Here is a 13,057-nt window from a genome sequence, read left to right as displayed (position 1 = left end):
GTGTTTAAGTATCTCAAATTGATGTCGTGTAGCGGCGAGGGCGGCTCGTGTTGGCCGGGCGCGCCGCTCATTCGAACGCTGCGCGAGCGCCGGGCGGCCGCGCATTGCATATTTTTATATTATTGATTTATTCGTCAATTTACCGTCTACCCGCAATTTCCATGTGTCAAAAAAATATTGACGAATATATAAACAGTTTTAAAAAATACAATAATAACCGCGTTCTCATTAAACACGTCGGCATCGAGTGACAGTTATCTCAAGTGTCTCCGTTCATAATAAATAGCGATAAATAAATAAACAGTAACGAGGGCTGTAAGTGGGGCGGAGCCAGGGTGGCTGTGATATAGCAGTGCGGTGTCAGGTGACGGACGGACCGATGAGTTCCCCCGGGCTGGAGATGTCGTTGGAACACCATGTTCCTGTGCTGATGAAAAAGGTATTTGTTTTTTAAATTTTTACAAAAGTTTGTGTCATTAAACCATCTGTCAAAATTGTAAACAATACCTACGAACCTAAAGTTAAAGAACTTAAAGTTCACATCTGATTTTAAACCATGTGTAATATTTTTAGTCGGTATAAATAATGTTTTATGTAAATAAGCTACGAGAGTTATTTATATGCACTCCTTGATAAGAGTGCCTTGAAAACGCACTGGACAATCTAGATGCACCGGTTTTGAATCCCATTGAGTTAAGTGCATATATCCACTTAATTATAAATGCTAGCATTCTTAACGCATAGTAAGTAAAATGAATTATAATTACTTGGAGCTCATCTAAGTATTGTTTGAGCTAATTTTATTAGGATTAAGTAACTTACGCTGAATCTGATCTGTGATTTAAGGGTCATCTACCTTTAATAACTTACTATTTTTTTATGTAAATTTTGAACGAAATATTTTACTGAAACTTTTTTTTTAATAAGTCTCATATTCATAAGGCCAAATATGTTTTTAAAACTACGGAAACATAACAGTAATTTCAATTTGAAATGTTTTTAATCATGTTACTTATGAAAAGAGTGAAAATTCCCACCTACATACTAATAAATACCTAACTCACTACATTTTATCCAGCTTATGCATATCCAATCGTTATATTGATGAAGAAATTGGATCACATTGGATCCAGCTTATGCATATCCAATCGTTATATTGATGAAGACCCGATAGGTCACTCCAAGGTGTGCTGATAATTGAATATGTACTTGACTTCAACGAGCTCTTGTTAACTTGATACTTAAATATTTTGACAAAATGCTTACATTGATAAGGCTTTCAAATTATCTTCGGTAATCACTTGTATCACATGTAAAACTCCGCTTATCAGATGTGTTTGTAAATAAAAGTAAACTACATACTTTTGAATGCCAACCCTAGCTTTCAATCTAAATTACTAATGTCACCGAGACAAGCGCTATTTTATAATGGTATCGCTACAAGATAGTATGCAAACTACTCCAATACACTGTTTGGGATTGGGTTTATTATTGAATCCATCGAATCAAATACTTTTTTTTATTTTCTTGTAATTTACACTGGTTAACACGACCTGTTTCTAAATGCAACATTTAGTTCCAAACAATATTTTATAGTCAAGCTTACACGAAATTAAGTCTCATGAAAATGAAAAAGTTGTGTGTAAAATGATTTTTCCTTCGTTTATTTTGACCCTGAACTCTGAGAAGTTCACCTGAAAGAAATCTTCATGGAGCGAACAATGACTTAATTAGTCACTTCCGGGAAATGAGGTTTTCCTAACATTTTACCTCTACTATGTTTGGTATTTGTTACATTACGTTCATCTTTCAAAATTACTTAACTCAAAGTAGTTAAATTACATAAACTTGAAGATTTTCTAATATTAATGTTAATTTACGAGTGTTGATACTTTCAATTACAATTTGCATTTTCTATCGATTCAAGAATCAGGTCCTGGAGCAGGATAAGTGGTCCTTATCCCGTTGAAATTATTAGTTGGTACGTAGGCAGTGCCTGCGTGTAGTTATTACTTGTCGGGCATCGCCGGGGCGGGCACTAGTCTATGAGTTATGGCACCCCTGTAATCACCAGTATCGGGACCTGGATGTATTCTGTGGTAGGTACAGGCACGTCACTTTAAAACTCGTGTTTAAAATAGGTACTCGATGGGTTAAAATACTCGTTTGTATTGTGTAATTGGAAGGCAGTTGAGTCTGTGGTATTCGGTAACTCTTGGCAGTGTTCTTTTCAATGTATTATCAACGTGAAACTTTGCACGATAAGAAAACGTGAGTATTGAAAAAAATACTTGTGAAACAAGTATAGGTACTACGTGTCTGCTCTTTTATTATTTACTTATTTCATGTTTTATTTTACACATGTGCTATTGTTGATACTGTCTCTTGGTCATTAACCTCTCGAAATTGTTAAACAAAGCTGACTCAAGGTCAGGGACTTGTATCAAAATAAAACCTTATGTTCGCTTATGTATTCTTATAGCAAAGATATAGTAACTATTGTAAGTATTTCATAAATAATACTAATATTAGCCTGTCATGATAAACGGATGAACTATATTAGATAACACAATGTCTGTCGCATGGCTTTATTTACTTGCCGGGCGTGCTCATAGAGGTTAACACAATAATAGTAGCAATAAATAAATATTTTCCAACAATCAATCCGATTATTTAGCACCAAAGCGAAGAAGTTGTAACAACTAGATAATGGATAAATATATTAAATACAAACTTATTACGAGTAATAAGGCTGCCGTGGCCTGGCTGTAGCAGCCAATCCGGTATTTATAAACACTCTTGGCTGCCTAGTGCGCCACACCATACACCGTTCATAATATTTGATTGCTTGCCGCAGTCAGGCTGCCTAGTGCGCGGGAGGCCTAAGAGTCTGATGCCCGTTTTCACCATCGATCCCTAATTTTTAAGTGACCCATATGTAAACAAAATTCCTGTTATTTGTTACCATAGGGGTCACTGAAAAATTAAGGATTGATGGTGAAAATGTGCATGACACTAACATTTGCCGCTTTTTGAATCATTCTGCAACTGAAACCACTGAAACCACCTGTCGTATTTTTAAATTTTCAATAATGAAAATAAAAAGGTTTCATCACTACACATCTATTTATAAGAGTAGATTGAATAAGTTTCCCGCCTCTGAGCTTATGTAGTTCTTTTCAGGATTACATCAGAAACTAATGAACGAAGTTTTCCACACATAGAAAACGTGATTGTCTGGGAAGTTTTAAATGACCAACAATCATATACCAGAATATTATTTAATAAGTCCTATTTTACTCGATCGCAAGTAAAAGAATAATGGAAAGTCACTAGAGTTATTATTAAGCAGGACACTTGACGCGTTATCAGGCTGTATTTATGTGGAGTAAAGTGTCACGTCGATAAAAATAGTCCAATTTGTAATCAGGGCGAGACACGAGGACGTTCGATAATATCCATCGGCCCCGGAGCGCCGCAAGGTGATATTCCCAATATTTGCAAAACAACACCGGTTAGTTTACTAACAAAAATCGAACCATTTAACGCAACCTTTCTCAACGAATTGCAAATGAGCTGGTCAAGATTTTTGCTACGATTGTTACGAGTATAAGTAGGGGGGTGATAAATGGAAGGGGATATTTAAAAAACAAATGACGATTTCATTCTGTTTTCGAAATTGAATCGAAACGAAGTTGTCATTTGTTTTTTTTACACCGAGCTCGATTAAGTACGGTTTCTGAGCAGGGAAAATTGAATTCAGTGGTAAATCTAACCCTAGCTGTCAAGGACGTCTCCTTCAGACGTCCAGCAAGACGGGTTTATATTCATCGCATTACATCACGTACACACATGTCCGTTCTTCGCTCTTGACGCAATTTCTAAGGAAATCGGACATAAAACTAGCGAGCCAAATTAAAATATACATAAACCATTTTACGACGATGTAAACTGCAATTTTCGAAGTTTACAGGGTGTATTGATTAGGATAGACAGGGTTGTTACTCGTTTTGATTTATGGTTAACATAACAAGTTGAATTTTATTATTCGGGAGTCATAACCTCAACAAACACCGTATTTGAGTGGGAAAGTTTTAAAAACAGTGTGAGTGACTATCAAATATTTATACTCTTTCAAAACCCCTGTCTCTGTGTTGACCAGATCGGCGGCCCTGCAGTTTAAAACGCCTAAGATATTTCTCTGCTCCAGCATTGTTCAAGTGACAGACTTTCAACTGAGTTTACAAATAAAGCAGAAAGTCGACACTCTTACACGTCGAATGTTATCATTGTTCGTCGTCGGTCGCGCAATCAAATATTTAAACAACCACTTTAACGACGCCAAACAAATGGTCGGTCAATTTTAATTTGATTTATGAATCTTCAAATGACCAAAATGTTTTCAATGATTTTCAATTCAAATTGAGAATCAATTGTGGCTCATTTCTTAGGAAATTAATGAATTTACGACCAGACTTATCAGCCAGTAACAAAACAGATGTTTCAACAAGTAGCATTACTCGTACATCTAAGTGGATCAGATCGGATGCCTCAATATGAAATTCTTTATTGGAAACTTGCACCAAATGTCGCGTTGTGAAAGCGCAATGAGTTTTCTTCGAAACCGGTCGTGGCCTGACAATCAGCTTCTATGCCAACATTAATGCATACAACATTGTAGGGGGTACTTTCTCATAACTACACTGAGCTTGGTAATTGACTTGATCATTGGCAATTTACTTACTAATCATGACAAAACTGTGCTAATAGAGTCAAATTAGCTTACTTACTTTATAGTTTTAAGATAAGTTTCAGTGGAGATAACCCTTTCTTCATCGTTTTAACTGGTTATGTCCTCTATTGTCAAGTGGTTTTTGTTTTGTTTACATGCCTCGTGACGTCTGTAGATGACACGCTTGCTTACACTCCCTGTAATATACAAACAAAATAAACTGATAATAACGTATCTTTAACTTTACTATCGGTCGTGCAGTTAATCTGCAATAACAAAATGTTATTCTACGATAAGTTGTCAATTATTATAGTTATGATCGTACCGTTTATGAGGTGTCAGGCCACTCAATAGGTAATTTACTCCTTCACTGATAACCTTATTTTGATTACGATTACGTAGAGTTTAACTCATAGTTTTCCCTAATATTTGAAGTCAAGTCAAGTACACGAGCACGAGTTAGGATCGTAAATAATCCTGACAAAATGTCCTAGATTTTTTGTTCTGCGGTGATCTATGGGGACTATGGGGAGATACCAATGTGTAGACGCATCTGTTTCCATTGGCGTTAAATTTAGTATCATATTTTTTGTCAAATAAATATAACTCTGATGATTCACGCGTAATATTCATATACACAGCTGTAATATGGTGAATGAAATGAAGTGTGAAATAAATACTCCCAGCCAGGTCGATGTTTTTGTTGCATTCTTCATCCTTTTAAATCTTTCAGTTTTTTATGGAAAAATGCCTTTCGTAAAACACCGATGCAGTTTGTTAGAAATATCATTTAAAATTGTCAGTCCGCTTTGAAATAGTTGCCAAGATAAACCTGAGTGAAAATTCAGTCTTCCCCTTTTTTGCAGTGGCCTAGAGTAGTTGTATGTAACAGACTTTTTTTTTACTGAAAACTGCCAAGAACGCCAGCCACTCAAACTGATCGAGTTTGGCCGTCAAAATCGTGGAATATTTCTTCATTTTCTTATGCAGTCGTCCTAAGCATTCATTGGCTATTATTGTGGGCATGGGCGCGCGCGCAGCGTTGACGCCGACGGCTTGACGCGTTTGGCGCGTGATTGCTATAATTAATCCGCCCTAAGCCGTGTTTGGTTGACTCGTGTCCACTATTTCCGATCACAAAGTGAGAGACACATCCTAGTAAGTGTCCTTACTACGTGTTTTAAAGTTTATTTGCAATTATTCTAATAACGTATTTTTACTCTACGACTCTGGTGTAGATAGAGTATGGTTCGTAGCACACCTCCATTATAGTAGCTTGAATGTACTGTAGAGGTTTTATTAATCTACGTCTGTAGATTACGCAGTCATAATGTAGGTAATATGGTACATACTTTGTTAAATACATACTGGAAAATTATGTAAAAAACGTCTCATTGATATGTAAATACGTAGGTATTATATTATGTAGATAATATGTAGTTAATTCAATCACATAATATGGTTTGTCATTATTCTCTAACGTCATAAGCATTACTATTCTGCATATTCTGTATGTAGGATATTTTGTTACTTTAGTCATCTACTTATTATGATTTGTTTAGTATACCTATAAAACTTTTCAATCGTTTTGTTTCAGCTCGCAGATAAATCATCTTATTTACCTATTATGCACACTAGACTTGAAGTATGTAGATACTTATTTGCTCAAGTTTGCATGTATCATTGTTATGTAACAGTGTTATTAAAATAAAAGATAAAAGGCCGAGACACATAACATGTTTTAACTAATATGTAACATATATGTTATGGTAAACATGACTTATTTATAAAATATGATTGCGGCGGCTATTGATTTGTGACTTTTTTTCAACTTGATGTTTCATTTCTTATTAATCTAGGTTTCTATTTCGATTTATCTATCTTCAACATAATATGATATACTGGTAATTATATTATTTACCTATTTAGAAGATTAAGCTCAGGTTCTCCACTCCAGACAAATCATATTTGAATGGTTTAAGAAATAAGTTTTAGTGTTTTAATAATAACCTATCTACTAAGCTGTAGGTAGTGAAAAAATGGACACACTGAGATGACAAATACTCTATACATATGTTAATACCTAAAACTGCTTTAATTTTCTCTGAAACAATACACATAACGTCCGCGCAAAAGAGTTTTAACAACGTATTCGTGGCATTGTGGTTAATGACTCTATGTATACTAGAGCGGTAACAAAACGACCGCTATTCGACCTCTGCGACTCTACAATTTATATTTTGTATCGAAACTTGTTTTGCTACCATATAAAACAGTAATTAAAACATGCCTATATCGGAAAGTTTTCTTGATAAGAAAGCTCAGTTGATCGACACTTTAATGATAGAGTCTATCTTGTAGAGTTTAAATGAAAATTGATAATGGTTGATTGATAATATAGAAAGGTACACTTACCTAATTAATTTATTATCTTTGATGTTGTTATCGGCGACAGACAGCAGTTTGGCATAATTGCTAATGTTAAAATGGGGTTAATTTGTTAGACTAGGCGCACACCGTTGATTTTTCGTCGGCCGATAGTTTAGTCGGGCAGTTGATCAGTATGGGAATGTATGAGTGTGCGCACACTACGCCGATTCGATTTGGCCGATTCTTCATACAATTTGAAATCGGGCACAACTATCGGCCAACTAAAAATCAACGGTGTGCGCCTGCTCTTAACGTAACGTTAAGTGGTCGGCCATCATAATATTGTTACACATAATACGAGTAAGTGGGAAATAAAACTTTGTATAACAATGTGATATACTCGTAGCATTTGTTTTTATAACTTTCTTAAAACTGACCGCACTGAAAATCATATTCTAAAGAAAGTAGTGGAAAAGTTTAAGGGGGTTCTTTCAAATGCAGATGTCAGTGAAAGTTAAAAGTAGCTGCTCTACAAAATCGCCAAAACAGAGGGAAATTAGCGTTATTTTCTAAAGTGAGCAAGTTATAGTAAAGATATGGCATTTATTTGGGGACTTTGAATTTGCATTGATTGCTAAAATTTTAATTTTGAAAACCAAAACGATTAAAACGCTGTGAATTCCTTGACTTTAAATGAGCTCATTTAACAGTCTAAGATATTTGTAGTGTCGGGTTGTTGACATTGAGACGTGGACAAATCCTTTCTTAACATCGGCGTTTGAGTGTTTTGCCGGCACATACTTACTGGCAAAGTTGTTTTCATTTCAACAATTCGATACACGTCTCAAACTGTGAAATTTGAGCTGGTAATTTGTGCTTTGATGATTTCAAGATAGTTATTTACTAACATCTACATAACAGTGGCGAAAAGCATCGAATACGATGTTTATTTAATCCTCCTGTCATAACTTTCTTACCTCAGAGATATTATAATAGTCAATCATAATAAACATGACAGTAATTTAAATGAATTATTTACATAACCTGACCTCCACTACTATTTCTGATGTACCTAATAAAAAGTGACTAAGGGACAAAATATGCTAAATCCTTCATTTGACTCCGTTAAATTACTCATGCTTCTGGAGTGGAAACTAAATGATGATGAAATGAAACCTGATGTTGGTGATGACGCATTTTTGAATGATTCCAATCCACTTGAAAGGCATTGACAAGGGGGAAAGAAAATCAATTCAATATACATACGAGTAGATCACTACGCGGGTATCTATTTCACCTCGAAATAGATTCAATCAAATAGTAGTTACTATACGTATACTCGTAGCTACCTACGATGTGCATGAGCTACTAGGCGGTCGCCATCCGCACAATCGGCCCATTGGCGAAACAGTAATCGCCCAGGCGCTCCTTATCGTGGGTTAACGACCGCTTATCAAGCTTCTTCATTGAGCCTCTTGTGACGTCACCATTGTAATTCTAACAATGTTTACAACTATTATCGCCTAATAGCACTATTACAATAAAAAGTGTTTCAAAGTCAAAGATCTTACGGTTATCTATCTATACTTTTCTTTTATTTATTTTTTAATTTCTAATCTTTATTTAAAATAAATTTACAATGAAAAACAAATTTATTTTATTTAGTTTTCACAGTGGTCATCTAATTACTTTTGTTGTACAGTTACTGCAAAATACACCTAGCTAAATTAGATAAGATAGTTTTTCTGAATTACGTCACAGGCCAGTTCCCCTGCGCACAAAAAATTTGGAATTAAATAAAAGTTAACATTTACTCATTTATAGGTTTATTGTACCATTATAATAAACAATGGCCCAAGCCATTGAAGTATAACGAACTGCAAGACGTGATTTATCGCGACTTGGTTAATTAAGCATTGCTGACTATACAATTAAACCTTAGAAAACCCAATAACATTTTATTGCCTTACTTTCCCATATTCAGTAATTAAAGAAATTAAATGGCTTATTGATGTTGGACTAAATCTTATTCAATTAAAATAACTTCATATTAATACTATTGCGTAGGCATGAAAGTGGAGTGACTTTTTTATCTAGAAATTATTCGTCTCCAGTTAATAAAAATATATAAATGATAACAGGTACTACGTGAGATAGTTACCTAAGTGTTGTACGGCCGATAATTTTTTGTACGATACGATAGCAATGCAAAAAAAACCGTGCTTGTAATCATGTCGGTACTTAAAATTCCTTTTATCGAATGACCTGTCTGATGTTGTTTGTTTTCTCGATAAACAAACACGTGCGTGACTAGCCAAAATATCAATGAAGTCTTAAATCTTGGAATACGTAGGCAAAACTACTAGATTAGTACGCAAGTGACGTCACAATCGTGATTGGCAGGCTTTTTAACAGTTACTATCGATTCATTATCAAAATCGATCATCGTTAATTTGTTTAAAAGAACTCCTTTTTCTAATAAACCAGCTTTCAAATTGTTTCCGTATTTTAAAGAATTCTTAAGTAAAAGTAAATTGGCATGCACTCTTATTTCATATGATTATTATTTAGTAGTAACTGAACTCTTATTTGTTTGGGAAAACATTCATAAGCTGTCGTTCTCAAGTTTTATTAATGTATCTACTTTAAACAACACTATTAAATTGTTTGTTTTTTAAATTATAATCAATCAAAGTCACCTTTAGTTCTCGTGATTGTACTAAAATACGTTACTGTTGACAAAGCTTGTGCTTGCATGATGTAATTTTTTAAACACCTCTCAATATTAAGACCTAATTGGTTTTCATTGAAAATATTTACTTTTATAGTATTTAAATGGGCGTGTTTAATTCACGCATAATCACACCATATTATGGTTAATGAAAAAATAACAAGTTATGAAGTGCATAATTAGACAATATCAACTAGTAAAGTCTTAAAAAGCAGCATGGATATTAACTTTTTACTAATATGATACACTCAAGTTTCAGTTTCAGTTGAAAGATGAAACATCGAATTTGCATTTCTGAATAAATTCAAAAGCCTATTGAAATTCAAATAACTTGGCTTTAGATTGTTTTTTGAAAGTCGTTTCGGTGACTTGAGTGAAGTAAGTATATTATGTAGATCTCAAGATCTGAATTGAGATTCCCAGTTTGATTGTGCTCATCTCCTACTCAAGAATGTAAAGTTCAACCTTGATTTGGAGATAAGTACGCTCAAGCCAAAAATTTAAGTTCAAAAAAATGGGCTCCAGTCTGATAGTTAGGTTGTATATTGTAACGCAAATCTTAATTTAGATTTAGCTGTGAACGTACAATGTCTCTACTCTACATTGAACGTACAGACCTACGTAGGTATTGTGCCCGTTGTTTCTCAATTACCAGCCCACATAGTACATGCGTCTCAATATGAAAATACCCGCTACAAATCACATGGTAATGATACATTACGAGCGGTGGTATATTTATGGTCAATAAAGAGTGGCGGCCGAAGATGTAGGGACGCTGGCCGCTCCCGATTGGATAATAGCACCGGGTATGACCGGGCTGTATTTATATCAGAGTTTATCTGTGGGATATGTATCTGTCTATGGCATGGTAAGGACTCTAGGTAACAAAATGGTAACCTGTACCTGTAGACAAATGTTTATTGGAGACAAAGTGAATACCTCTGGTATAGCATACATATAACGTCTAAACCTGACCGTCATTATTCCAACTTTAGCAAAATTATTATAATAAAAAAAAAAAAATTATAATAAAAATATATAACTCGTTTATAGTCATATTCAAAAGTTAGTACCTAGGTAGCAGGAAACTCCATAATAGATTGTTTCCTATGTTATATTTCTTCCATTTTTAGGGTTCCGTACCTCAAAAGGAAAAAACGGAACCCTTATAGGATCACTTTGTTGTCCGTCCGTCCTTCTGTCAAGACCCTTTATCTCAAGAACGCGTGAACGTATCAAGCTGAAATTCACATGAAATACTCAGGTCTATTGTCCCTTTAAGCTGTGAAAATATCAAACTTCTAAGCCAAGCCAATCAAAAGATACAGCCGATTATGTCGATATTTTCAACAAATTTTCGACACTCGCAAAGGAATCAAAACCTACAGGATACTTCCCGTAAACTCAGAATCTTGAAATTTGGCATAAAGCATTGTCATATAATGCAAATATAGGAAAAATTGCGAAAATTACATTTTTTTAGTTATATAATATAATAAAAATATTTTAATAAAATGAAACTTACTACCTTATTTCTCACGAACGAATAAAGGTATCAAATTGAAATTTATACCAAATACCTAGATCTATTGTCCCTTTAAGAAGTAAAAAAATCAAACTTCTAAGTTAACGCGATCAAAAGATACAGCAGTTTATACCGACACCTTAGACGAATTTCCGTCACACGCTAGGGAATCAAAACCTACAAGGTACTTCCTGTGAACTCAGAATCTTGAAATTCGGCACGAAGCAACGTTATATAGTACAGATAAAGGAAAAAATGCGAAAATGATAAATTTGAAGTTATATAAAATTTAAAATATTATTTTTGCTTACATGACATAAAATATTTTTTTAATAATTATAAACTTACTACCTACCCTTTTTCACATGAACGCGTAGAGATATTAAAGTTGAAATTCATATCAAACACTTCTTAAATCTAATTGCCTCTAAACTGTGAGAAATTCTAAATCAACGCAAAAATTCAAAACGCTGAGGTAGGTACCTACCTATAATGCAAATATAGGAAAAATAAATAAATAAAAAATAATCATACCGCATATTTTTTTTTTATAAAACTCCGGACTTTGACGTAATTTTGGTTTAAGTGAAATGAATGGTGTCCATTGGCATAGCTACAGGTTTTACCTTAGAATACTTGTTTTATATTTGTAGATAGTTACCCTGCCTAAAAAAAAACCCTAGCTACGCCAAAGCTAGCGTTATTTGATAAGGATCAGATATAAACACAAAATAATCTTGCGTGCATACCAATGTTATTTATACCATTTTGCAAGGGGAAAGGGATTTGTGGTTAGCCCTGACTACTTAAGGACAGGAAAAAATCAAATGATACCGCGAGCTAACTACGAACAGCGCCATCTATTGACAACCGTGCGAACTACGTAGTGTCGTTGCTCGGTGATAGGTGTTGCTGATTGCAGCTCATTGTTACAATACTTTTTATTAAAATCGGATTTTATTCCGGAGGTTTTAAAATTTCTTACTACTTTCGCAAATCATTACAAATGAAGAAAGGAATTTACGGTGTGGTACCCTCAATGTACAATTAGATTTCGAGCGATACCACTTTTGGGCATTCTCCTTTTAAGTAGTTACTTTCCCCATTGTAATGTTATGAATTTCATTTTGCAATAAAAATACCATAGTTATGACTCGATTGTCGTAATGAACGAACTTTGTAAACCTTGCAGGTTTGTACGGAACCCTCGGTGCGCGAGTCCGACTCGCACTTGGCCGGTTTTTGTTTGTTTGCTAACTAAATAAATACAAATAAGCCATCGTAACTATGTAATGTACTTTTCACAATAACCGTATTCTTCTTCTTATCGTGTCGACAACAAACCTACACAATGTCAGCAAAAAACTCCGCTACAAGAGTGGCTATTAACCGTATTATGACCATTGGACAGTGCTTTCCCAATTCCCAAATAGTGTAGATGTTACGGTCAAAGTGATAAATGTGAAAATTATGAATAATCGCCGGTTATTATGAATAATTACCGCATGATTTGGTAAATGTGATTAATATGAGGTCATTTATGTGTGTATAAAACTAAATAGGCGGCTTAGGGGTGGCCCAAGGGCCACCCCCGCCGCACCTTAACCTATTTTTCACTTTAAATCAAAACACTATGTTATAGGCATCATGGAAAAGTCATATTAAGCAAGAAACATTCCAAAGTCAAGTCATTGTGCCA

The 13,057-nt window shown here is 34.5% G+C and overlaps 1 protein-coding gene across 4 annotated transcripts in view; it reads left to right on the top strand.

Moving 5' to 3' along the window:
• LOC135077617 (glycogen-binding subunit 76A) overlaps window positions 1-13,057 on the top strand; it is a 60,117-nt gene that overhangs the window by 36,176 nt on the left and 10,884 nt on the right. The window contains exon 1 of one of the 4 annotated variants that reach the window (XM_063972169.1): window positions 58-439. The exons of the other annotated variants lie outside the window; for them this stretch is intronic. Coding sequence (XP_063828239.1) covers window positions 380-439 — 60 coding nt within the window. The 5' untranslated portion in view covers window positions 58-379. Of the gene's footprint in view, window positions 1-57; window positions 440-13,057 lie in introns of those variants that run through there. 4 annotated transcript variants of the gene reach the window in all.

This window comes from Ostrinia nubilalis, chromosome 13, assembly GCF_963855985.1.
Source record: "Ostrinia nubilalis chromosome 13, ilOstNubi1.1, whole genome shotgun sequence".
Classification (NCBI taxonomy): Eukaryota; Metazoa; Arthropoda; class Insecta; order Lepidoptera; family Crambidae; genus Ostrinia; species Ostrinia nubilalis.
The sequence above is the reverse complement of the archived record's forward strand: the minus strand, read 5'-3'. Positions and strand labels throughout refer to the sequence as shown.